The sequence below is a fragment of the Peromyscus eremicus genome, chromosome 8a (assembly GCF_949786415.1).
Source record: "Peromyscus eremicus chromosome 8a, PerEre_H2_v1, whole genome shotgun sequence".
Taxonomy (NCBI): Eukaryota; Metazoa; Chordata; class Mammalia; order Rodentia; family Cricetidae; genus Peromyscus; species Peromyscus eremicus.
The window spans coordinates 65,178,866-65,206,741 of NC_081423.1; the positions used below are offsets into that span (position 1 = coordinate 65,178,866).

At 47.3% G+C, this 27,876-nt stretch overlaps 1 protein-coding gene across 1 annotated transcript in view; it reads right to left on the minus strand.

The window, feature by feature from the left end:
• Asic2 (acid sensing ion channel subunit 2) overlaps positions 1-23,057 on the minus strand; it is a 1,069,830-nt gene extending 1,046,773 nt beyond the window's left edge. Inside the window, exon 1 of the mRNA XM_059271337.1 lies at positions 22,215-23,057. Within this exon, the coding sequence (XP_059127320.1) occupies positions 22,215-22,769 (555 nt within the window). The 5' untranslated portion in view covers positions 22,770-23,057. The remainder of the gene's footprint in view (positions 1-22,214) is intronic.
• Between the last annotated feature and the right edge of the window lie 4,819 nt (positions 23,058-27,876).

Below are 27,876 nucleotides of genomic sequence, written 5' to 3' on the forward strand. Positions count from 1 at the left end.
ACTGCTGCTAAAAGCTCAACTGGAAGCCTCTGAGTCCTCATCCAGAATGAATCTCAGCTGAACTGCTGCTAAAAGCCTAAAAGCTTAACCAGCTCTAGTTCCTGGTCCTCACGCCTTATATACCTTTCTACTTTCTGCAATCACTTCCTGGGATTAAAGGCGTGAGTCACCATACCTGGATGTTTCCAGTGTGGCTTTGAACTCACAGAAATCCAGATGGATCTCTGCCTCTGGAATGCTAGGATTAAAGGTGTGAGTGCCACCATCTTCTGACCTTTATGTCTGTCTAGTGGCTGTTTTGTTCTCTGACCCCAGACAAGTTTATTAGGGTGCACAATATTTTGGGGAACACAATATCACCACAGTATGGGGCTCTGCCTTGAGTCTACTGAGAAGTTAGAGGTCGGTGAGTGACCTAAGTATTTTCTCAAGGCTGGTGCATGCTGTACACCAAGTCAGCTAAGTGTCCATTCACTGGTCCCAGAATTCCTTAGGTCTAGACTGGGCAGGAGGTGATAGTCACTCCTGGGCCAGACTCAACTCTTAGGTTTACACTCTGACTCCAGACCTGGTACCTCCTAGAGCTTCTGCCCATGCCAGTAACTCTGGCAACAAAGTATCCTACTTAGAACTCAGCATCCTAACTTGCTAGGCAGCTCTGGGCAATCTTGAGTCAACCCTGAGTAACTGGCACAGCTCTAGGCAATCATGAGTCAGCCCCAAGAGACAGGCAACTGTGAAGTTCAAAGCCCCAGACTTCAAGGCTTGACAGAACTCCAAAGCAACAGAGAATACTTTACTGGAAGTTGAAGTTCTTCTTTGTCAAGGATATTAGAAAGCCCTTGATTTATGATTCCAAGGGCAGAATCTCATAATTTCTCTGTGTTTGGGCCATCAAACTTCAGCCAGGTGTCACCTGACTACCCAAGCCAAGAACTGCATTGTCTTCTGCCTATGGCCAGTCACCCAGCAGCAAGCCCTCCCCGAAAGCTGAGTCCTTGAATGTAGGAACATGATAGAGGCACAAAAGATAAGTTTGAAGTAGAAGTGGTTGAGAACCAGGTCTAGAGGCAGCATCACTGTGAAAAACCAACCAGCCAATCCAGCGGGGTCCTGCTTCCAGCTCTCCAGTGGGTCACTGGCTCCTTTTGTCCATGGTGTTCAGTCTTGAATAAGCATTAAGAGCAACTTGGTAGGCTTTTCAGTTGTTAAATTAATATGCAATAATCATAGATATCTACAGGGTACGGTGTGGTGTTTGAATACAGACATATGGCATGTGATGCTTAAATCACCTCTAACACAGATCCTTTCTTCTGTTTGTTGCTAATGTCAAAATCTCCTCTTCTAGCTGTTTTTAAATACAGGAAATCCTTATCAACTGTAGTCATCCCTCTGAGCTGTACAGTACTAGAAATCACTCTTCCTGTGTAACTAATTGTAGCTGTTAACCAACCTCTCTCTATCCTTCCTTGCTTCTACTCACCAGCCTCTGGTAGCCATGGTTCCAATCTCTGCTACAAGATCAACATTTTTAGCTTCCCCATATGATCGAAATGATGATGAGTTTGGCTGCCTGTGTCCGGCTTATTTCACTTAGCACAGTGTCCTCCAAGCTTATCCATGTTATTAAATTTCACTCTTTTTTTTTTTATATCTAAGCAATATTCCTTTGCGTATACAGACCACAGTTTAACCATTCCACTGTCGATGGACACCTGAATGGCCAGACTTCAGCTCAGACACCTCTGGTGGCAATCAAATCTCTTTTGCTTGCTTGTTTTTTGTTATGTTTTGTATTTTATAGTTCTCCACATGATTCCAACATACAGCCAAGGTTGGACATCACATGAGACGCATTTCTTTCCTCTGCACTTTAATTCTTTTATCACATGATGGTGGAAGTATTTCGCCACCCAAAGCATTGTCTACTGCATTCTACAGCAATTTACATCAGTTTCCACCCCACAAAGATATGATTAAGCGGCAAAAGATGAAGCAAAAGCAGATCTTTTTAAATAATAATAATTGTTACAGAAGAACAACCAGATACAAACTGCACCTTTGCAACATCTTTCTTATCTCAGCCATCCTCAAGCAGGGGGCATCAATCACTACTCCAGTTAAGGTAAACTGGCTGTGTCATGGTGAGCTCTCCATAGCTCCCCACTGCCTGTGACTCTCGATCAGCCAAGGGTCCCTCACCGTCTGTCTCTGCCCTGACCCTGTAGAGTGTCTTCTGCTTCATCCTCTCCCCACACATACGTTCCATACATTCTTCACACCCTGTGCCAACCTGTTTCATGCCTTCACTGACACATGTTCTCTCTGGCTCTGGGATGTTCTCTCCCTGCTTTCACTCATTAAAATTCTACTAGTGGCTTAGCAGTTAAGAGCACATACTGCTCTTACACAGGATCCAAGTTCAGATCCCAGTGCCTACGCCAGGCAACTCATTACTTCCTGTGACTCCAGCTCCAAGGAATCAGCTCTTCTGGCCTCTATGGGTGCTGGACTCTCTCTCTCTCTCTCTCTCTCTCTCTCTTTCTCTCTCTCTCCTCTCTCTCACACACACACACACACATACACACACACACAAAAATTAATATATCTTTAAAAAAAGTCCCACTCCTTTTGGAGGCTGAGCTAAGATGCCATTTTTTGTCACACAATCATCCTAATACTCCCATTTGGCATGGGTTACTCCCATCCTGCAATATTCCTATGCATGTAACAGACAACTTCCACACAATAGCTCCAATGAGAAGTATTTGTTGATATATCCACATCCCTCTGAACGTATGAGATCCCACCAAGGATATGGGATAAGCCTTATCCATCATGGATAAATCAGGCCCTCAAAAAAGAAAATGAATGAACAAAACAATGAATGAATGACAGCAGATTGTAACTACTCACTGTAGATGGATGCTTGCTCCCCCACAATAGAGACTTTGGCCAGAACATGCCATTTGGTTGAAAGGCACTTCCCTACCAAATAAACTGAGTTGTATTTTCTCAGGAAAGGAACTTTAAATTCACCCACTGAAAGCATCATTGGCCATGGCCAATGTTAAGTCTGTGCTCTCATTAGCATGCGTGGCAATTAGTGACCATGTGTAGGCAGGTTAGAGGCAGTGTACGTAAAGGAGATTCTGTTTGGGGGCTATCAAGCAAGGAATGCAAAGAAGAGTCACAGTGTTATTCTAAGGGTTCCTGGGTACAGTGGTGCCCATGCTCCCTGGGTACCGCCCCCAAACCACCCCCTGTGTGAGTGACAGCCCATTTCACTCCTTCCTAAGTCCCTTCAGGCTACATAAAAACAACAGAAATTTATTCCCAATGTTCTGAGGGCTGAGAAGTTCAAGATCAAAGTGACAGCAGAGTCAGTGCTGGGTGGGGTTGCTTTCTAGCTGCATTCCTATGTGAGGAGGCAAGGGTCTCTCTTGGGACTCCTTAAAAAAGCACTTACCCTACTCCCGAGGGCCCCACCACTAGGCTTATCTTTCAAAGGCTCTACCTCCTAACACCTCTATCACCTAGAGTTAGTGTCTTACCACATGGATCTGGAAAGGACTCCTATCTTTGGATCCTCTTTGCACCAGAAATACTCCCATCCAGACTCAAAAACAGTAAGCTATTGAATTACCTAATTATCAGGGAAACCCAGGCTGGGGGCAGGAGAGTGACAGTACTTAGTTGTTGTGGTCCTCCACCCTATCCTAGGTAAAGTTCTTCATGCAGTGCCTAGGGTGACGAAATGGATGGGAGGACTAGGCAATTCCTTCTATCAGCTGCGCCAAGCCCTGATAAATAAGAGAGGAGTGAGAGCAGCATCCGCTGGTCCCTGGGAGGACACAGGACTGTGCTCTCAAGCACACGTGCAAACCCTGAACACACATAACAAGGGCTCACCAAGTCACTCCCTTTCACTACCGTTCATTGTTATCATGGCAGTTGCGTTAGACAGAATTCACAAGGGGAGCATCCTTTGCCACTTGCCCCTTCTGGTCCTTCCAAGGAGGCTTGCTGAATGAGTTCACTAGGGACCCCAAAAGGCAACACAAGCATTTCATCATATCAGGGAAAGACCCTTGAGGAGTGAGAGGACAGGAAGAGACAAGTTAAGTTAGGGTCTTTGGGACAGGGAGATGGCTCAGCAGATAAAGGTGATTGCTGCCAAGCCTGGAAACCTGAGTTTGGTTCCTGGTCCCCACACGGTAAAAAGAGAGAACCGAATCCTGCAAGTTGTCCTCTGACTCCACGTGTGCACCGTTACACACACACATTCTCACAGATGCATATACGTATGCACACAAAATAATAAATGAAATTTTTTACATTATAATTAGAATCTCTGCAGTTAGCAAAGTTAATACTTACAGACCTGTCTTGGGCCAAGTGATCGGTGTGGTAACAGCTGTGCTTCACCACCCTTACGGCCTCATGTCATACAGCCAGGCCCAGTCCCTAAGGGTGAGACCCGTGAGTGAGAGACAAAGAGCCCAACTTTGAGATAGCATGGACTCTGTGGTTGCCATGGGTACAGCAAAGTGATGTCCTAATGATCCTCTCTCTCACTCTCCTATCACCCACACTCACTTCCCAGCCATTGTTCAACTTCCTCTAGTGCATACCTTCCCTCTTCTTCTGTGCCCATCTGGGAAGAAATCGTCACCCCAAGACCAGCAACTCTGCCCCGTGGAAACTGCTACTTAAAGGGCAAGAAGGGGGCTTCTTTTGCTTCACAGGAGCAAACGTGCTTGATCTAGCTGATGAGGGAAAGCTCTCCCTTAGGAAGAATGTCAGCTAATAAGTACGGGAATGACAGAATCGGAAATCACTACTTTGTAATCACCAATGCAGGCGTTGACTCCGGTTTCCGATATTAGAGCAAATGGACCATGAACAGGAAGTCACGCAGCAGCATCTACCAGAGGCAGAGAGATGGTGTCAGGATGGGTGAGGATGCAATGGGAGGCTTAGCAGTCTCTTCCCTTAGCTAAGTGATCAAAGCTTGCATGTCTAAGAGTGGGACAGCCCCCTAAGGGACATTATCCCTGTCTGGTGGGGTCAGAAGTTTGTAGTATTATTTGAGGCCTCTCTGCATTGAACATTCAATTGAATCCAATTGAGTTCTTAAAACTAATGCCCACTTGGAAAGAAATACAGAGAAGGAAGAAGCCCGGCAAGTGACACTAGAAGGAAGAATCAGGCAGACTCCAACTGTGGAATAACTGGGTATAATGACTGGTCTGAGAGACAGCATTATTCACGACAGTGAAAGTGTAACAAGGGTACGTTAATTGAGGATTGGTAAAATGAAATGTAGTGCGGCCTTTGAGTAGAATACTATTTCGTATTTAAAGATAGTAATATATTGACACTAACTACAACACAAATAAACCTGAAAAACGTTTGGCTGGATGGGAATGTTTTGTTGCAAAATATCACATGTTGTAAGACTCCCTCTGTATGTCATCTCCAAAACAGACACATCTACAGAGGCAGACGATAGACTAATATTTACCTTGGGCTAGAAGGATGAATTTGTAGGAAATTGAGGAAATGAACTGATTGTTGATGGTTGGGGTGTGCTCCTAAAGTTCATAACTCTATGAAGACTCTAATACCTGGAATTATATACTTTATATCAGTGAACTGTGTGGAATGAGAATTGTATCTCTTTATTTATTTATCACTTAATAAAGCTATTTTAAATCTCCCTGTGTGTGTGTGTCTGTCTCTGTCAACGGAGGTGAGCATTTTGCTTACCAGAAACAGAATAACCACTTGCAACATACAACAATCTTGACTCCCTCTCTCCAATGGATACAGAATTTTAGAAGTTACAGAAGCTGTGTAAATAGTTTGTAAACAATTGAGGCAGACAAGTGCACCTGCAGAGGGGCTGGTCAGGACAGGAACAAGGCCCTGGAGATGGGGTGCTCAAGCAGATTCACGGTTCAGTGGTGGAATCCACTCAAGAGAACTAAGCAAGGAAAGACGTGGTCAGAGGATCATGGGTCACAAGTGTCTCACCACTGGAGTAGGGAGGGGCCAACATGGAAAGCAGAAACAGCAAGGAACCCTGTGGTATGAGACTAGAATTGTATAGTTCCATGTAAGCCAGAGTTTGGGACCTAGGTGTCCATTTATATGTAAATATCCTAGCTCTGCCTCCTGGCTCCCAGGAGCAGGATCACCCTAGATGGCCGTGAGCACACCTGGATCCCAGATCCTGGTTCTAAATAGCATCCCCTGTTGACCAGAGCCTGAATTTGCTGAAAATGTCTGATCACAGAGTGAAGAATGAAAAAGATGAACCCCGATCACCAGCTGGGCAAAAAACTGAATGTTCAGAGAACTCTGGGAAATAGCAGAAGGACACAGGGGTCAGTGGAAAGGGCTTTCAAAACATGGGGAAACATGTTTCCAAATAAATATTATGTAAGCAGTATGCCTGTGGATAAAATAGAAGTTCATTTAAGAGTCTATACTGATATAAAGAAATGAACAGAAAGGGGGAAAAAGATAGCTCTTATTTCAGAAAGCCAACTAACAAACACACGCGGAATGGTAGGATCAGAATGCCAGCATCTGGCAGGGATCATCACAAGAATTCAGGCAAGAAAAATGATGGGTTATGAAGTAGGGAGTGAAAGGGAAGAAAACAGAGTTTTATGTGTCTTGGGAGCATCTCCTGGGAAGGTATATCTTCATCAAAAGTTCACACTACCAAGTTTGGGACAAATGGAAGGTATGTGACCGCAGACAGGATGTGAAAGAACTCATCTCCCTGAAATCTTAGCCGCCGCCCCCCCCCCCCCGCCCCCCGCCCCCATGCCTAACCTGGGAGGCTGGGGGTGTTGCTCAGTGCTACAGCCATGAGTCAGACCATGGATTCACTTCCTAGTGCCACAAAAGAATAAAAGCAAATAAAATCTTAACCCAGGTCTAAGCCAGAGGAACCCAAGCTGAAGACCACTATACAAAACCAGTGGCTCTGAATTGCAGAACACGTTAAGGTCATGAAGATCCAGGTGACACAGGATCTTCTACTGTCACTTGCCAGGCTTCTTCCTTCTCTGTATTTCTTTCAAAGTGGGAGTTAGGTTTAAGGCCTTTGACAGCTGGCTATGATGAGGAACCCTGAGTGGGGTATTTTAGCTGTGAAGGGCTTGACTACACAACAACTGAGACTTCTGGGTAAAAGACACGTGGGACTCCTCCATCGGAGTTTTGCAATGTTTTTAATCGTAATTGTTACAAGAGTTTGAAAAGGGAGGAAATACAAGGAGAAAAGAAACAATGTAACAGTCTCCCGTTGAGAGTTTTAGAGCTTGTGCTGCTGTTGCCCAAGGACCTTCTGCAGTTTTTGGTTACTCTGTGTAAATCCGTGTGTTTGTTTACTGCTCAGCCTCCCTCACCCAGTGGGGAGCTCCTGGAATTCCCGCACAGGATATTATTCATTACAGTTTTTCCTGAGCCTAGCACAATGCCCAGAACATCGGTAGATGTTCGCTGAGCCAATGAATCAATGCATCAGGCAATGCATAGCTTCTGAGATTGGCTGGGAGAGCCCTTGTACATCCTGATGATTGCTAGTTTTTCCATAGATAAAGCTGGACTGCTTCTTTCTGAAAACCAAAGAGTGTCGGCCCTGCAGTAGCAGACATGTGTCCTAAAGTGTCCTGCTTTATGGGCTCTAAGGAGTGACCTTCTTGCCTCTGTGCTCTGGGAAGAACAACGGCTCCTGTTTGTTTAATCCCGGCCCATTGTGGCAGCCTTGACTGCTCAGCTCTCACTCGTGATTCATGTGAATGTCACTTGACTCCCAGAGGTTTGCAGCCATAATTCAACATTTTGTTAATGGCCACTTAAAATGTCCCTGAAATAGCTAACAGGCCCAGGGGACAGAAGGTGTTCTTCTAGAAAAGCCATTCTGCCAGGAAGGCAGAGGTAGCCATGGACCAAACTTTGGAAGACACGGTTGCTTGTCCCCTCTAGAGCTATGTCTCTTCCATCAGCTACCTGTCACCCTTTCTGGGGAAAGAGGGGTGGTCATCACTCAGGGCTGGGCTGTAAGGGAGAAAGTGGAAAACTTGGATTCCTTAAGTTCCTTGGTATGATGGCCAATGTTAATCCACTTGATAGAATTCAGAATTACTTGGGAGAGAGGCAATGCCTGTGGCCTGCCGGAGTTGTCTTGATTGCATCAATTGAGGTGAGAAGGCCTGCCCACCGTGGGTGGCACCATTCCCTGGCTGGGATCCTGACTGTATAAGTGGAGAAAGAGAAGTGAGCAGCAGCATGCACTCACCACTCTCTGCTTCTTGACTCATCTCTTGACATGTGATAAGCTGCTTCAAGCTCCCCACTGCCTTGATTTCCCTGCCAGGATGGGCCACATCCTTGAACTGTGAAATAAAATAAGCTCTTTCTCCCTCAAGCTGCTTTTGTCAGAATATTTTATCACAGCATTATGAAAGAAACTAAGGCAGTGGGCATCCTAGACTCCCTACTAAACCATTTCTGCTCCAGAGAGAGGAGCTTCAATCACTGTGGCCAGGGCCAGAAGGAGACCACAAGGGAACAAAGGCAAAGAATCCCAAGAGAAACCCCCTGAATAAAAAAAAAAAAATAGCAAAGAAGAGACGAGAATGCACAACTCTGTATTAGGAGGCAGAGTCTTTGTGTAGGTGGAGATGGCAAGCGAGAAAAGAACAAGAAGAAACTCCTGCAGGTTGAGACCAATTAAGCTATAGTGTTTCCTTCTCACAAACTAATTAAGCCACTTGCCCAAGTTCACTCCTGTAATATGCAGTCATAGCGTGGAATCCTAAGGTCACCCAAATATTTTTATGAACTGTGAGTGTCACTCTAGGGCCTCTCTGCCACCTGCAAATATGACCGTTTGAACACACTCGGACTGGACATTTAAAATCAAGTCACTGCCCGAGATGCAGAGGAATGCTTGACCTCCCCCTGTGCAGTCCTAGATAGGAGTGATCAAAGGCCCGCACACAGAGCAGAGCAGGTGGAAGGTCAGAACCAACACAGGCATGTGCCCAGCTCCCAGAACTCTGGTGCTTGTGATGTGTAAAAATTACGACTCTGGGATTCAGTTCCCATCTTGCCCTGAAAAGGGGAATTGCAATCTGCAGAGTGGATGCATGGCTCCCAGCTGTGTTCCTGGTGACAGCAGCTGCACCAAGGAGGCATGCCATCCACCTCTGACGACCCACACACTCATCAGAGGAAAGGCCGGGCTTGGCCACTTTCTTCTGACTGTGTGTTGCTCTCTTTCTAAGGCTGGGGTTGGAGCCAGACAGTAATAATGGAAAGCCCAAACCTGCCACAGAGCATAAAGGCTGCCTCAGTGTCCTCCATTAACCTACCCAAGGGCAAGGGATGTGGTGAGAACCAGAGGGCTCAGTGGATGACTGAGCTCTGCAGCTGGGACCCCCCTCCGACTCTGTTTTCTTCCTTAGCTTCATTTCCAGCTATTTCCAACGCCAGAGGCCAAGGCAAGAAGAACACTGAAAAGTAGCGGGCTTTGAGCCTAAATTCTAACCCCTTGACCTCTGTCCTGAAGACCTGCTGGTGGACAGTCTGGCCTTCACTCACCACTACACAGGAAGCACAGCACCTTTTCAGAGGAGCCTCAAAAAGCAACCCTCAAACCTGAGCTCTAATCCCCAATGCTTCTTCCTGTCTGAGAGGCCTTAATCCTGTCACAAAACCTTTCCGAGCCTCACCCATATTCAGCTGTGAAACAAACACATTGTTAGAATGGCTGTGAGGACCACACAGCATCTCATGAGGCAGGGCTCCTTAACTTTTCTCCACTCTTGTCACCCTAGAAATTTTTGCACAAGTCAAGATATACAGGTATGCAAAATAGGTATGCTAATCAAACATTTATTCATAAATATTATAAGAAAAGGATTTCAAAACAATCATTTGGAGTCTAGAGAGATGACTCAGTTGGTTAAGATCAATGGCTGTTCTTCTAGAGGACCCAGGTTCAATTCCCACATGCCTGCTCGCAACCATCTAGCTGTCCATTCCCAGGGGATCCTCTTCTTGCCTCCATGGTCACTACATGCATGTAGTGTGCAGACAGACAGACATTCAGGCTCATAAACATAACATGAAACACTCATAAACATAAAATGAAATCTCAAAAATATCAATGTCTTGATGTGCATATAATTTTCCATTTATTGAAAATGATTAAAAATGAATGGAAATTTGCATACTGATGAGATGAATGTATTTGTTTATTTTTACAGATAGAATTAAATCTTGGCTGAATAGTTGATATTGTGGGACACAGAGCATTTTCCACATTTTTTCAAAGTTGATGGATGATATTTTGACTTTATAATCATCACCACTGAGAATACTGCTTTGCTTGAATGTGTAGTAAAACACGGCAGAAGTTTAAGGCCATTTCAGAAGTTGTTGGAAATCCCATCCTAATCCAAAGCCAAAATTCATTTAATGATTTTTTTTTAAATGAAACTCAAGTTAGCAACTCAAAACAGCAATTTTTAGCATCAAACATTCTAACAATGGAATCCAAAGATAGACGAATTTGACACTTACATGCTGAGGAATGACAGTAGGAAAATATTAAGAGTCATTACTTTCTATAATTAAACCATTGAGTTTCTGTAAGAGCAGAAACTCCATATACGCAGTTCCTAGCACAGCCTGGAACCCAAGCAGAGGTGTCTGGAGCAGAGTTCATTGGCTCTGCACAGTATGATGGCAAAGTGCGCAGGCTGTGTGTTCTGAACCACATCTGCAGTCAAGTTGTGGAATGCCAACACCAGTGAGCACGACCAGAAACACGCCAGCTTCATTACATGTTTGATTTCAAATTAATTTTTGGTCATCGTGAGTTCAGAGTCCTTTACTGTTTATGATCCTGGCATCTAGTTATGTGACCCCCCATGTGAACCCATGACACATAGTTTTAGACAGTGCGGGCTGGGGAGACTGGGAAGTTTATGACTTAAACACAATTCTTGATTTGGGGGTGTTAGAAACATCCTCAGCTATAGGAGCTGGGAAGGAGGCTAGGCTACAAGGAGAACGCCCTGCCCAGGAGCCCTGGTGACAGACAACCAAGCCAAGGAACTAAGCTAGAGTCTTTCAGAGCATCAGGGATCTGGATCAAGACTCCTCAAATCCCACTTTCACACATTTCCATCCAAAGACAGGGCAGGAGTTTTGAGCTTCGTTTCTTCCCTCACTAAACAGGCAGCAGAGCTCTGTATTCCATGGGGCTGTTGGGAAAACTAGATGAGCTTTCAATGCATAAACTGCTGACAGGAGTGTCTGGAACACTCAGGAAGTGCTAGCAGTCACTAGTAGACTTAATACACTACACAGTGCTGGACCATTGGCAGGAATTCGCTTTGGGTATGGTCTCAATGTGTACATTAGCCTGTGCTCAACCGCAGCAGCAGCAGCCGTGGGTAGGTGGCTGGCTTGTTTACAGCCTCGCTCCCCACCCCCTCTTGAGACCTCCTAATGCTACATTGTCAATATGGATTTAAAAGCAAATCCTTCTGTCCCTGGATCACCTGTCAGTATCACCCACTTATCTAAGGAATAATAAAATTAACAGCATCAGGCCTGAGGATGTATGTAGCTCGGTTGGTAGAATGCTTGCCTAGCATGCAGAATGCCCTGGGTCTCATCCCCAGTACCTCATAAACTGGACTCGGTGCCCCGTGCCTTTAGTCCCAGCACTTGTAGGTAGAGGCAGGAGGAAAGTGAGTTCAAGACCACATTCAGATACACAGGAACCTGGAGCAGGCCTAGGCTACATGAGAACCTGTCTTAAAGCAAAATCCATGAAGCAGATTTTCCATACCTGGCCAACGCGAGCCTTATTTATTCCATCTGGTCACTATGAACATGCCTGTAAAGCACTAGTATTGAGATGCTCTTACTTAATAGATGAGGAAATAGAGACCTGGAAGGGCTAAACAATTCATACAAAGCCCCACCCATCTGAACACATACATGCTTGGCTCTGCCCACCGTTAATGTGACTAGAGGCAACAATACCCCATTGTGTTGTTGTCTCAAGTGCCAGAGCCCCTTGCCCCTCGAACATTACCGTACTTCTTTAACTTGGCTATCCATTGGTTGTCTGTCACCAGGGCTCCTGGGCAGGGCATTCTCCTTGTAGCCTAGCCCTCTTCCTGGGCCTGTAGCTGAGGGTGTTTCTAGCACCCTAGCCCCACGTTTGTGTCTAAGCCATAAACTTCCCGGTCTCCTCAGCCCTCAGTGTGAAACTAGACCATGCTCAAACGCACCCCAAACCTTTCTCTGTGGGGTTGGAGCTAGCTCCCTGAATCTATGACAAATTCCAGGACCTGCCTCTCGATAAGCCAGGCATACACATTTTGGAATGGCCAGACCATTAACCGCCACTACAGTGGCTGGCTTCCAGCACCCCACTCTTCCCGTGTTCTCCCTGGATGAATCCACTCTTTTATCTCGAAAGACACCATTCTTCTTCCTGGCATCCATCAGAGGCATTTAACTTCAAAGCTTCATGGTACTGGGCAGTGGGTGGGTCTGTAATCTGGGTCGCTAGCTGTACTCGTCAGCACTTCTTTCCAATGTCCTCCATCAATGGCATTTACTCCCAACCTCGGCTGTCTATTCAGGAAAGGAAGAAATCAAACACTCTCCCAGTTGGAAGTAGTGTCAGAGGTCATTAATCTAACCATTTCCCAGACAGCAATCCCTGCCTATAGGTGATCCCTTAGCTTTGGTTAGACCTAAGGGGCAGGGCATGGGCAGTATTAAGGTGCTTTAGACTCCCAAGATAAGTCTTTCCAATCAGCTGATAGCCACCTCTCTGAACTCCTGCCCTCCATCCAGCAGCTCGAGTTCTGCCCTGTGGCCTCTCTCAGAGAAGGCTCTGTTTCCATTTTCTATGATTGTTCTCTAAGTGTTTGGAGACAGCAATCACATTGCCCTTGAGTCACCAGCATCCCAATTCAGCCTCAACAGTAAGAGTCCTTTCATGCACTCCTCCATCACTCATGGTTTCTGTGATATATGAGTATCATCACCCTGTTCAGCATCCATCCCTCCCCACCTCCTGCTTCACAGATGGGTTCAACTCACGGCCAGCCTCCAAGGGGGTAGCCTCCTCCTGGAAGCCAGGTGGAGGCACATTCGAGGAGATATGACAAGGAATCCTGGGAGGGGCTTTCTGGGGGAACCATGGGATCTGGAAAATGATAACACGGATGCCAGGGAAGATGTGCTCTAGCATGAAAACAGCTTATGGATATACAGCAGCTGGCAGCACAGAGACAGGTCAGCTCCTTAGGAAGGGCTGTTGCTGGGCAAACCCCTCCCCAGCAAAGAGGAGCAAATCAGCAGAGTCCGTAACAATGAAGATCAACCCAAGAGATGCTTGTTTGAATTTTGAGAAATGGCTTTTGGAAACCATCGTAGATCCCAAGCTGAAGGCGCGGATCTAGAAAGCTTGGAATTTAAAGGATGCTTAGTGCGGGCATCTTTCTTTCTAAGCCTTAGCTGAGATCAATCTCCATGTTACCAAACAAACCAAGGAAGAAAAAGCATGGATACATGGTTATAGGTTCCCCAGCAGAGCCAGAGATGAGGTCTTGAGCAGGTGAGTTACTGAATAAGTATTCTCAGAGAAAGCCCTTGAAGTAGAGAACGAAGCAGGATCCAGAAAGGTGAAATTAAGCCTAGATGCTCAGCCTGACACCACAGGAAGCTTGGAGTGCGAAACACACCACTGGTCCCCATAGAGGCAAAATACCAGCGACTAGGCATTTTGTACTCATCACAGAATCACTGGCCACAGGCTGCCCCCAGGTGGTGGGGAGGTTTATAACAAGCTACCCAAGAAAGGCACAGTGGTCTACACTGTAAGACTCTCTGCTCACAGCAGCTCTAGGGAATCTCTGTGGACCACCTTCACCATCTCACACATATACTCTTGCTAGTCCATACCTGTAAGACCCAGAGCAGACCCAGGCTCACACCTTCTGTGCTAGTGTGGAGAGAAACTTTGTTAGACAAAGAACCTGCAGCCAGACACACAGATGTCCTGGATGGGATTCTGAGAGTATGGTTCAGTGCCTCCTTGCTCCCTCTGCAGCCGCTCCCTGCATCTGTGCACTTCTGATTCTGTTGCATAGACTTAAATAAAGGCAAACCAATAAATAGCTAAGTGTACTGGGTTGAAAAGTAACATCAGTTCCTTCCCCCAGTCTCAGTGCAAGTCGGGGTTTTAGTTGTAGTAAGGTAAACACAGGACAAGGAGTTGTCTTTGGAAACCACCTAGTTCAGCCCACTCATTCTATTTATGGGGAAACTGGGGCTCACGGAGGCTCATTATCCATCAATGGTGGTCAAATACATTCTTTCTCTGCTGCATGCTTAATTTCTTCCCAGCGTTCATTTCCATGACCACTGAGTCAATCTGCACAAAGTGTGCCTAAAAAAAGCACTAGAAAAGCAAATGCTATGGAAAGGAAATATACTCTAGTCTCAGAGAATGATGCCTCAGGGGATGTCCCCTGGGAAACCCCGTCTTCATACATGGGTTTCTCCCAGAGATTTCAGATTTACCAAATAGTCGATGTGTTGTATGTCTGCATGTTAGCCACAGCTGCTGTCTGGCTACCAGAAGTCCAGCCTGTAAGGGTTAGTTTGGAGGTGAATGCATGGAAGGGTGTGATATATGAAACTTCAAATTTTCAGGAGACGCACAGCCCACTTGTTTCAGATTATGATAGAGCATAGGTCAGATGCACTGGCTGCCCACATTTGATATTTCAACCTAACTCCTTCAATCATGAACCTACAAAACCGGGAAAGCACAAAGCCAGCCTTGAGCATCATGCTTCCGGTCCTTTGAAAGGGATGAGATGCTTGCTACTTGGAAGTGTGAACTACTCTAAGAAGTACTGCCTCCAGCAACAAGCTTGGTGCTAAAAGCTGCCAATTCAGCCTTTGAGGAAGAGTGGTGGTGAGGGGGCTCCCATCTCAGCTCCTCCTATGGAAATTAGCAGCAAACTAGATTCACTTCATAGAAAGTATTTTAGAGCTTGAGTCTTTATTTAGAGAAAGATTTTCCGTAGAACTAGAAGACAGGTAAGTTTCTAAGCAAATAAGCTCTTAGCTCTCTCTCTCTCATACTCTCATATGTGTTTGTGTGTTGTGTTTGCATGCATTCCATGTGTGTTTGCACATGTGTTCATGTATGTGTGTGCAGGTGTGCTTGTGCATAGGTGTGAATGCATGTGGAGCCCATACATTGGGAGCTTTTCTTAATCTTTTTCCGTCTTATTCATTGAGTCAGGAGCTCTCAATTGAGCCCAGAGCTCACTGGCCAGTCTAGTTAGTCAGGTGCTCTAGAGATCCTCCTCTCACCTCCTGGGTGCTGGGATTACAAGCAGGGCCCCATTCCCACCTGGGCTTTTATGTGGATTCTAGAGATTTGAACTCTAGTCCTCACACTTACAGGGCAAACTCTTTATCAACTGAGTCCAGACTCCTCTTTTATCAACAGTTCTGGAGGTAGAAGAATTCCCAAGGAAAGGGACAGAAAGATATACATCCGGCCAGCAAGTTACTGGGCTTTAGCTCAGAGCTGTGCAGCTTTTCTTTCCCAGGCGACAGTATGAGTCATCCTAACAGCTCCCAACCACAGCCTTACCCCATCAGCACAACAGAAAAGATGCAACATGCCCCCAAAAGCTTTACTTCCAGACAGCCCACAACCTACCAGACTACAAATCGGAAAGCTGGAACCAGAGACTGGCGTCACAGAAGCCTCATGGCCAGCACAGCAAAGCTTGTCTCTCCAGGGCATGCCAAGCCTCCTAAGAATATGTGAGATCATCTAATTTGCATTACCGCTACATCAGATCATTTTGATATAAAGTCCAGACTGCACAGGTGGCAGAGAACTGGGACTCACACATGTGGGCTGAGGACTGCAGTGCAGACAGCTGTATAAGGAGCAGCAGAACTGGGCCTCACTGAGGATCAGGGGTGGGTTTCACTCAGGAGCTCTGGCTTAGTGTGCAAGAACAGGCCTCCAGTATATCCTAGCACATATTTAAGGAACAGTGGGACCAAGATAACACAGTATAAATGCATGATAATAACTCTACATTGCCATCGAAGGAATGGAATTGAAGTTCACTGTGACATTAAAATACAGTAAACCGACACTGATTGGGTGCATACCATACAGCACATATTGTACATATACATAGAAGGCATACTACCAGCCCAGTGAAATACACGTCCACACAAATCATGTGGCTAAAGGGAAATACCCTCAAAATACCAAAAATATTGCATGTGGTTATATTAGGAAGGTTATTGTGGGCAACTTCCATTCTTTCCTCCCCGGCCCCTTATTTCTCATGTCCGTCAATTTTTCCTCAGTGGCCGTAGATCGTTTTTATAACCAGGGAGTATAAGAATAATAATAAGGACTAACTTCCCCAGATCAAACAAAATTCCAGGTACATGTGTGGAAGATGGAGGCTGAAAAATGTGTATTCTACCTCATGTTAGCCAGTTACCTTTCATCTGTGGCTTTAAGCCTACTTAATACAAACTTCGAGAATTCACTTTGAGAGCTTTGTGCTAAGAAATTCTGGGTCTTCAGAATATGCAGATGAATGAAAACATTGCAGGGGAGGATCAGTTGTCACATGTAGCCAAGACTGGCCTCAAACTCAATGTGTAGTTGAGGATGGCCTAGAACTCCTGATCATCCTGCCTCTTTTTAAAAAATGTGTATTAGTGCTTTACCTGAATGCATGTCTGTGTACCACCACATGTGTGCCTGGTACCCATGGAGGCCAGAGCAAGACATCAGGTCCCCTGGAACTAGAGTACAGATGCTTGGAACCACCATGTAGGTGCTGGGAATAGAACCTGGGTCCTCTGGGAGAGCAGCCAGTGCTCTTAACCACTGCACCATCTCTCTAGCCCCATGTGTGGAATCTCTTAAAGAGATCAAATTCAAAGACACAAAGTAAGAAGATGGTGACCAGAGGCTGGGGTGGTCAAGTAGGAAGACTGGAGATGTGTTGACCAAAGCATACAGAATTTCAGGAGAAATAAGTTCAAGATATTTACTGACACTGTGAGACAGTTAATAACAGTATACCATATACTTGAAAATCAAAGAGATTTTAGATTTCATACATTCTCAACATACATACATACACACACACACACAGAAGATAAGCACACATAGTAATGTGTGTTCTAAGTTGCTTAATACAACATCTATATATGTAAGTAATATATATGAATGTATATAGCATCAGGCTACACCTCATAGCATCTACATTTTTCTATCAATATGAAAACAAATTAAAAAAAAACTGTCAGTGGTTAAAAAACTTAGGAACTGAATTTATTTATCTCCAAGGTCCCTTTTACTGCCAACACTTCATGCTTCTCCCAGAAGGGAAAGCATCATGTCATGTCTGCACCGAGAGCAGGTAAGGTATGTGATGCTTAGAAGACAGAAGAGGAAGGGGGGAGTTTAAATGGTGGTACTGTGGAGGGAGAAGGCTGCAGTTACGACAAAGCTAGATTTTGAAGGTAATGAAGCATTGAAAGATACAACGAGGTAGAGCACAAAAGATAGAGAGTAAGAAAGGCCCATGAGCTAGGACTGTGGCTAAATTCAGAGACAGATAGCAACTAAACCAGTGAGGCTCTGTCTGGTATTGGCAGGGTTGTGAGGCCCTCTACTTAACACAATATTAGCAAAATCTGTTCTGAGACTAGCCCCGGGCTGGCAGGGATAGAGATGGATTGTGATAGCACAAACCTGATCTACTTGGATTGTTGCTGTACCACAGGTCCTGTTTGATAGACAAAGGGATAACCATACAGACATAAACATGGTACACAGTGAGAAAAGCTACTATACACGTGGTGCAGAGCATACTCCACCCATGTCAGGGGCTGAAGCAGGGTGTGCTTCCTGGAGGCAAGTTAGGAAGTATGAGATGCAACATGGAGACCAAGCCAGTGAATACGAGACAATGTTCAGAGTACCGAGCAAAATGAGGAGCCCTGGAAACAAAGAGAACACAGTAGGTGCCTGTGCTCTGATGCTGTTGCAGTCACGGGCTGAAAGATTGGGAAGAGTGGCATTCAAGTTCAGTTAGCAATGCCTATGGGGTACCACACAGGGTAAGGCCCACCTCTAGCTGAGCCTTGGGTGTTACTGGTCCTACTTTAGAGATGGGAAAACTGGAGCTAAGCAAACTAATACTAGTTTCCACCACATATATGCCATAGAGTTGGAATCCCAGCTCAGATTGTTTCTCAAAGCCCACATCCTCTTCATGCATACTCTTTTGTAGTGAGATGTGATTAGAGAGCTATGTGACCTTGTCAAAGAACTCCAAAGACACAACCCTCCTCAGCCCCCACTTCCACCATCTCTATAATGTTATATACTGTAGGATAGTAAGATCCATTCAGTGCGGGAAAGAAAGCCAAGTCTTTCCTAAGAAATCTCACATTGAAAGCGTAAATACCCACAGTGATGGACAGGCTAAGTGTGAAAACAGAACAGTCATTCGCATTCCTGGACCTGAACGCAGGTGAACCCCAATGTGACTAAAGCAAAAAGACAACATAAGGCCTTGTCACACGCTAATCAAGAACGACAGCGGTAGTCAGCTCCGATTCCGACAGGACCTCCTCCACTTGAAGCGGCTCCCTCTCTGGAGGATAAGTTTTCACCAGAGAAGGCAGTGGCCCTCCCACCTTGCTGTCCTCATCTTCACAGCATTCCTCATCAATCTGACGCCTGAAAAACAGTGGAGGCAGGCGGGACAACAAAAACCCTGTTCCAAATCCTGCTAAGAACCCCCACAGTTCTACACAGCTGGCTGAAACACAGAAGCCTTCCTCACGTGGTGTCTCCCATGCTCTTCCCTCCAACAATACTGTGGGTTAGAAGGTCAAGGTTAGGTGAGTGAGTGCCCGTCTAGAGAGCATGCCAAGGGAACAAAGAAACAAGGATGGCATGGCGCAGGGCTTCAAACCCATGCCTACCACATTGGCCTTGAACTCAAATCACAGACTCACAAGCCCCATCAACTCCCACCTCAGCTCCTTTCTACTCTGGGTCACTGGAGTCATCTCCTGTGAGTAGAAGGCCCAGAATCAAATCTTTCTCATGGTTTACCAGGGAGGAGAATCCGCAAACCTCTCTGCAGCCAGACTGTTCCAGGGAGAGGGCTCAGGGTCTATCTGCACAGGCAGGGAGCACGCCTGCTTACTTGGCACTCACCATTCCACACCTGGCTTCCTGGGGACTTTGAGTCTCCATGAACAACCTTCTTTCACTCTGCTAGAATCACAGCTCATTCACTAATTAAAGGGTATTACACACTTCATTGCACACCAGCTAAGAACTTGGAATAAGGGAGCCTGTGCTACAGCATTTGCCCTGGAGATGATGCTCTGGGCTTTACAGAAAAATCAAATTCAGAAAAAAGAGCATTCCTAACACTTAAATTCTCTAATAAGTCAGCCATGGTGCTTAGAGAAAGAAGGGCACCCAGTGTGTCCCAACCACCAGCAGAGCTTGTAAGAAAGCCCACTGGGGAGGGATGGCCATCCCAGAATGAGAGAGGAGGCTGGGACACAGGCTTCTCCAACAGCTACATAGGCTCACTGCTGATGAAGAAGCCCAAGAAAAGCTTGCCTACACCCAAGTCCCCCAAAGCACAAAAGTGTGTCAGAGGTTTGCTCCTCAATGTGGGGTCTTGGATGTGTTCCCTATTGTATTACCCCCAACAGAGGCTGGCATGGGTGCCCACTGTCACCCATTGGTGAAGACTAGCTTCCTATCACACACCTAAAGTGAGTGGCATTCTGATATCCCTGAACAGACAGAAGAGAACATCAAGGGGCTCTCTCTCTTCAGCCCTTAGAGATGTTACACACAGAGGGGCTAATCCAAGGATGGGCATTCAAACAGATGAATCTAGGATTTGCTGAGATTGACAGATAATATACACCACTAATCAAAGAGTCAGCCTTGTCTGCAGGCAACTTCAATGTTTCAGAGGGTCTGAAGCTCAGGTAAGGATTTAAGACCTGACTTTGGGTGGCTTGGGATACCAGCAATTCAAATGATGGGCCTGAAGATCAGCAAGCCTCTGCTTCTAAAGGGAACTTGGACATGATCATAGCTACCAGTCAGCTATACCACCACGAGGATGCTTTTGACTATGCTTGAAGATTCATCCCAGGGTCTGCTGCCCAGGACAGCCTCCCTGAGGCACCCTGCATCTGTTGTCTGTAGGTTCCGTGTGTGCAGGCAGACAGAGGAAGAGCTGAACGCACATTCAAGCTTCTCAGTACAGCAATGAGGCAGAGCGTTGCCAGGCACTAGAAAGCATGGGCTGGAACACAGTGATGGTTTCAGCCTCCAAGAACGAGGCATTTTCCCCATCCCTCCCCAAGGCCCCTCAGACATCATTTGTGCATGACATATTTTAGGATCCTGTTTGCTCCTTTGAGAAGGGCTGGCCGCGTCCTTCTCCAGCTCAGACTGGTTTCATCTTTAGCAAATGCTGCTGTCAGTTTGGCTGTGCTCTTCCTTGGAATGTTTAAAAGGGATAATAATACAAAACGGCTCCCCCAGGAAACAGCTCTAGCACACGGGCTGTGAGAGGCAATGCCCCTGGCACTCTGGGCTCTTTCAGAATGAGAGACGGCCAACAGCAAGTGCAGAGGATGAACGCAGAGGCTGGTTGGAACATAAAGAGAACCTCAGAGCAAGAGGCAGGTGGCTCTGAGAGGGGTGGGAAGGGTTGCACTACGGGAAGGGGAGGATGTCTTATAATGAAGCAGAGCACCCCCAGACAAGTGCTGACGACACAGTCCAGTTCCCTTGATGATTGCTGCACCTGCCACCCCAACTTGTCACTGCATTTTGGCTCAAGAAACTGGGTCCCTGAAGCTCTCCTTCCCCTGCCCCAGGAAGCTGTGGGGAAAGCAGATACGCGGGACTGCAGGAGGAGCCCACAGTTCCTGATACCCCAGACTTGCCTGGCAGTGTGGAATAGCTGGCAGCTACTGTCTGACCCTGTTACACCAAGTTATGCCTAGCAGTCCACTAATTGGGCTGAGAACCCTAGCGGCCACAGATCTGCTCCCATCCTTCCCTCTCAGCCCCCTCTGGCAAACCCATCGTGAACGTGAGACACGTCCCCTCCTCTTTACTCAGCTCCACACTCCCCTCCAGGCTTTCCAATCCCACAGCTGCTCGCCCCCCTCCCCACACCCTCCTCCTGCACCCACGTTGTCGTTGTGAAGCAATTGTACACAGAGAAAACGAGCCTTCGAGTTTCGAGCTAAAGCTCCCAGACAAGCCAGCCTCCGGGACCTCCTCACCACATCTGTCATCTCCTCCCACCCTCTACAGGAGCCTCTACCCTGACTCTCCTCTCTGGCCAAGCATCATGGACAGCTCGCAGCAGCTTCACCCTGCCTGCAGGAGAACCAGATGGAGCTGCGGGGGGTCCTCTCCTTTTCCACACTATTCAGGCAAGAAAAGGAAGGAAAGAGCCTTCCACACCTCTGCAGCATCACCTGCTCAGGGAGCTCCCACAGCCACGGGAGCCATTCAGGCTGTCTGGGGCCCCACACCCCCTCCTGTGACAGCTTTAGCTCCAGCCCAGCCCACAGGATGCAGAGCCTGATACCACTTCCACTTCCGAGCACAGAGAGAGAGAGGGGGAGAGGAGAGAGAGAGAGAGGAGAGGATGCCATCTCACCAACGACAAGCTGTTCCTGTCACACAGCTCGGACATCAAGCACCCTGGACAATGGACAGCCCAGGCCTCTTCCCTCTGACTGGGAGCAAGCCCAACTCAGCACACCCCAACAGCAAACCCCCTGTAGCTCTCCAACCTGAAAGGACCACAGTACTCATCCGGCAGGTAACCTTTTCTACAAACAGGTCCAACACCTCTCATCAGCTACCCTTTTGGCCTTCAGCTGGGTCTCTGCCCTCTCCCCTGCACAGCAGAGACCCCCCAAAGCCAAACAGAAGGTCCCCAGTGCCACCAGCACAGCACTTCTACTGAAGAGTAAGCACAAGAGTGAACTGAAAACCAAGTACTCACCGTGGTGAAGTCTTGGTGTCCACACTCCTGGCCCTTGAACTTGCAGTACAGCATCATATCCTTCAGGTCATGGCCTACCCGGTGCAGGAACTCCAGCATGCTGAACTGCTTCGGTTTGTAGTGTTTGAAGTTGGCCTTCTGTCGCAGGGCCTCCAGAACTGTGGGGTCCGCCAGATGCGGGTCAGGAATCTGCAGGTTGACATCCAGCAGGGCCAGCAACTCCCCAGCGTGGTACAGGTCATTAGTGGTGAGCCTGGAGAACCGAAAGCCATTGAGGTTGCAGAGGGTCACAGCTGGAAAGACCAGGCTCTGGGCCACCACCTCGTCCACCTTGGTAACGTGCTGATATGAGAAGTAGTAGGACACTCTTTCAGAGCTTTCGACCAGCAGCAGGCCCAGGGAGCCCACGAAGGCTACTGCCCAAAGCACACGCCGGATGGTCAACGGCCCATACACGAAGATGTGGCGGATGCCATGCAGAGTGGAGGTGTTGGCGAAGATTTGGAGGCTGGAAGGTTGCAGGCTGCCCTCGCTGGGGCTCTCCTTCAGGTCCATCGGGACCCTGTGCAGTTCCGCAACTGACTTCAGGTTGATCAAATCTCAGGGAAGAGTTCCCAGTCCTCTGAATTCTGCTTGAAGCCTTGGCGTTCAAGGCAGAGATCGCCAGGCAAGCATCAGGCCAGACACTGGGAGTTTATCCTGAGAGCCTGGCCTCACGCTGACAGGGGTGAGTGTTTATATAAAACCCATTCAAACTCTAGCTCCTGATTTTTTCCAGGCGATAAGGAGGGCTGGTTTTATTTAGGGAGACACCAAGGTGATGTGGAAGGGATGTGGGTGGGAAGGGAGCGCTTAGCCAATGGAAATAAAGTCCTCCCCCCTACACACGCCACTAGAGACAAGATTAAAAGCGAGAGCGAGGGAGAAAATGCTTAAAACAAGTCGCTGAGCAGCTCGGAGCCTGTTAACCAGCGCATAATGCCCCGTGTTAAGCATGGGGGGATGTCAGCAGAGCCACGCTGATGCAGTGCGGTGGGGCGCCGCGGTGCAGCTTCCTAGCAGCCGACACGCTTAGCTTCTTCCTGGGGGTGTCCGGGACCCTGGACGCGGTTTCTCGCTGCCGGCTTCCAACCCTCCTTTCTCTCCTCCTTTTCCGGCCCCCTTTTGGGCACAGAATTCCAATTGAGGGCCGCGGCTGCTGCTTGGGAGAGGACGCTGCGCTCCGCCTCCAACAGGAGAGGCAGGGATGCGGGGGCTCCTGTGGGCTCCGTGCTCCCAGCCTCCGGAAAGGAGAGGGAGACTCGTGGGCTCAGAGCAAGCCTGTCCTCCTGGTCTGCCTCCTGCGATGCTGCTATGGAAAGGGAGGCTTATGCGGGGAGTAGGGGCTGGGGACATAGAAAAAGTTTTTAGCCTTTTTTTTTTTTTTAAGGAGCTGCTGGGGGTCTTCTAGTCCAGGTAGCGAGCCACTCCCATAGGAAGGAGAACTTGAACCCCTTTCCCCATGGATGATAGGAAAGTGGATACTTAACTGCGTGTGTGGCGTGTAAGATGTTGGCAAGGGTTCTTTGCACCAATGTGAGCTCCAGGGTCACATCCACGGGAGACCCCACCGGAGAGATGCTGAAAACGATGGGAGCAATTTATAAACCACAGGGTCTCTGCTGCAGGCTGGAGGGAGATACTCCTTCTAGAGACTGAAAAACCACTGCGCCCGTAGGAGCCCCAGAGGAAGAGCAACAAGTACCCTCACCCCCATATGGCTGTCAGGACATTTTGTGTTTAACAAAGGAAGACAGCTGGGTGCCAGGTAGGACTGGCTGCATTCCATTCTGTTTGAGAGGGGTGTGTGTGTGTGTGTGTGTGTGTGTGTGTGTGTGTGTGTGTGTGTATGTTCTGTCCCAGGATTTGCCATTGCCAGATGGAATCACAGCTGGAGCTGTAGGTGAGAGAGAATGGGCCCTCAGCCTCCTACCTCCTGCTTCCTGAAAATCCCTTGTAAATCAGACCCCTGCTGGCTGATAGGTGTGGCTTGCCTGTCTGCCCCTTGCCAGAGATCAAGTGGCTGGCATCTATTGAATCAGGGATAAATTCTCATCAGGGTGAAAGGAATTGAAAGTTAGAGTAGCCAACTGAGCCACTCAGCCAAGCTGGGATAGAGCCACACGGAGGCAAGTGTCTTGGAGAGCCAAGCTGGTGTCTCCAGGGCATGCCAGGCTTAAGAAGGGGGAGGAAAGGGCGACTTAGATCACATTCTTCTAGGCTGATGGCCATTCTGAAATCTTCTCCTGTCCCATCCAGTCTCCTGCTAAGCCAGACCCATGGAGACAGTTCCCAGAAAGCATGCTGAGATGATACATGGGGCATGGCCTTGGCAGTTTATCGATCAGGGGTGACATGACAAGTGGGCAAATGGCGAAGACTGAGGGGCCTTGTGCCTTGCCTAGCCCAGAGTCCTGGCCTCAACAGCACACAGGCTTGGAAACCAAGAGGACCAAAATCAGTCTGGATTTCCCATGCCTCAGGGCCCGTGTGAGACGCTGAATTGGCCCACATCCCCCTCTCAACTACCTGGGCAGGTGAACGCTCTGGATTTTATCCCCCATCCTATTGAAGAGGCAACTCAGGCCTGCAACAGTGAATGCTGCATCCAGATCACACAGCCAGTGAGGTGGGAGCTGAGGCTTCATCCTGGGGATGTTCGCCTCTGAAACAGGTTGTAAAAAGCAGATCCAAATTTTTCCATCTCAAATTTAGGAAAGGATTTCTACCCCCCACCCAAATGTTCTCTCTGTCTCACACACAGACCACTCCCTCACCTGTGTAGATCCCCTCCCTGCCTTCTCTGGCTCGCATGACACCCCTGTTGCCCTTTTATCACAAGGGAAGGTACTCATGAAGAAGACTCGCTGATTCTCCTCACCAGCCTTTGGCTCACCAGTCTCATTAGTAAGTGTGTTCCCCTTGAACTGCATTCCAAACACTTTGCTGGGTGGGAGAAAACAGGATGAATGAAACACATGTCCTACTACTGATGCCTCAAGGCTCAGGGAAGTGAAGACAGAGACAGGCACCCGGGTCTCCTTGCCACCGCTCTGATGGTAGACTCTACTCTCAGCTGTGGCCAGCTGGAAACCATGTAACACAATTTCCGCCCATGCTGTGCTCTGTCACCTCCCCTCTTCTTCTCCTGGAGTCAGGTTCCCTCTGTCCAGACACATTTTCTTATATGTGCAGAGATGGATCCTAGAGAAGATCTTATCACCGCAGCCCCATGTAAGCCCATTCACCGCTCCTCACCTCCATATTGGATTGGAGGCTCACAAGCATGCCAGGGCAAGGTACTGTGGGACAGTCCCACAGACCTCAGTTTGCATCTCCCATCTGCTCTGCCTCCTTCTGCACTGTGACCTTGGAGAAAGCGCCTAAACTCTGAACTTCCATTCCCCTCCTTCACGAAGGTGGGGCTTTGGAATGTCAGAGGAAAAGAGAAGCCTTTTGTACAATTTAGACACGTAGCAATTAATGCTCTTGATGAATGCTGGGAGAAGGTGCTTTGTTGATGTTGATGCACTCTTCCAGGTAACTGGGAAACCATGTCAAGCTCTCAGAGATGTGATTTGCCTCAGGCACTGCATATCTGAAAGGCCAAGGTCAAGCACGACTTTGCCTTCTCGTCTGCTTCCTGTCTACAGCCCAAAGATGACCTCAGGGCCTTCTGGACTCTTGCAAACAGGCTAGGCACTTCAGGACCAGAAAATAAAGACCCTACTGATGGCTTTCATTGCAAGTCACCAGGCTCTGTGCTGGGTGTCTCATGGACCTGTCAAATGCCAAGAGCACCACTGAACCCACTTCACAGAAAAACCTGAAGATAGAAGGGTTTCTTAGTCCATGGTACCACTGCTGAAAACTAGAACAGTCGATAGTCAAACTCTTGGAGGTCTGAGCTGGAAGACATGGTCCACAGACCTGCATCCAACACCAATGCAGACCATCATGGTGCTAGCACTGAACAAAAGGGACAGAGATGGACAGTGTTTTTCAAGAAATACTGTTGTACTGTACCATTCTCTGTCAGAACTAGTTACTCTGCCCAATGGCTAATAAAATGTCCCTGTGTGGCTCTTCTTAAGGCCCTCTTTAGCTGGTAAGACTCTCCTGCAATTAACACTGTGGTTTACATACAAACATTCGATATTGTCTGATCCTTAAACATGTTTTTGTAGCGTTCAGTCGGTTAAACATTTGCAGCATCAGTCAGATTCCCAGTATCTTTTACTTAGCTCTGGGGCATGTGCAGAGGGCACAGTCATCAGGTTTAGAAAGGGTCTACTTGGCTCAGTTTTTTAGGCACTGCCCTAATTGTGTATAATTATGGCCTTTTTTTATGCATTGCACTACTAATCATTAAAAAAACAAAACAAAACAAAACAAAACCTTTCCAGGCAAATTCATGTGAAAATTAGGCAACTTAACCCCCTGTTAGCCCATGTGCCCAGAGTTTTGATACAGCAAATCTCTTTGCTCAAGAACAAATAAACGATGTATTTACAAATTTCTCTCTGTTTTTGCTGAGGTGCCAGGAGGGGGCGCTCTCTTTCAACCTTGGGGACCCTAGGGCCTGCCTTAAATGTGACTCCCTGGAGGCCTCAGGGCAGAATGCAGTCTCCTCTTGCCTCTAAAGAGAATGGCAGACAGAGTTAGACAGGATGGGCTCTACCATCAGCCCCAAAGCTAATTTGCTACTTAATGTGTACTAGATACTGGCAGCTACTGCCATCACTCCTAATTAGGAAAAAAAAAAAAAAAAAAGTGCATCCTTTTCTAACATGCAGATGGAATTATTTCAAACTCCCATGGCTTCCTTGAACAACTTTTCTTCCTGGTTCCTCATTGCAGTGAAAAAGGTTAACCCAAGCGTGGCCCTGCTGCAGACTGGTTTATAAGCACACAGCTCTTACAGTAACGAGTCTTAATTCTTTCCTTTCTTCTCTGAATTTTTAGCAGTAATTCTCTATAAAGGGCAAACCGGGAAGGGACATGAAGCAAAGAGGTGCATTTAATGAGTCCTTTCTTTTATTTATTTATTCATTTTTATGTGTATGGATGTTTTGCCTGGTTGTATGTCTGTGCATCATGTGCCCGTCTGGTGTCCTTGGAAGCAATAAGAAGGCATTAGATTCCCCTAGGACTGGAGTTACAGACAGCTGTGAACCACCATGTGGGTGCTTGGAATCGAATCCGGGTCTTCCTGAAGAGTATCCAACGTTCTTAATGGATGAGCCATCTCTGCAGCTCCTAATGAGTCACTTCTTAAAATCTTACCTATTGTTTGCTTTCCAGGTAAAAACTGCAGAAGCCTGTTTGCAAGAGTGGACCCATGGGACTCGGCTGCAAATTGGCATGACCCTGGGATAGACTTAATTTGCTGTGTGGCCTTCAGGAAATCATAGAACATCTCTGGGTTATTTGTGCTAACTCATTCCTGGGCTTCCTGTTGCTGGTTCTGCTGTTGCTGCAATTTGACACTGGGCCTTGACCAAATCATAAACGCCCAGTTAATGGGATAAAAATGAGCTGGAATCTGGGATTCTGGTCATTAACCCCATGTCACCATCTGCTGGAGTAAGATGAGGGTAGGGACAGGGGCACTGGGGATCAC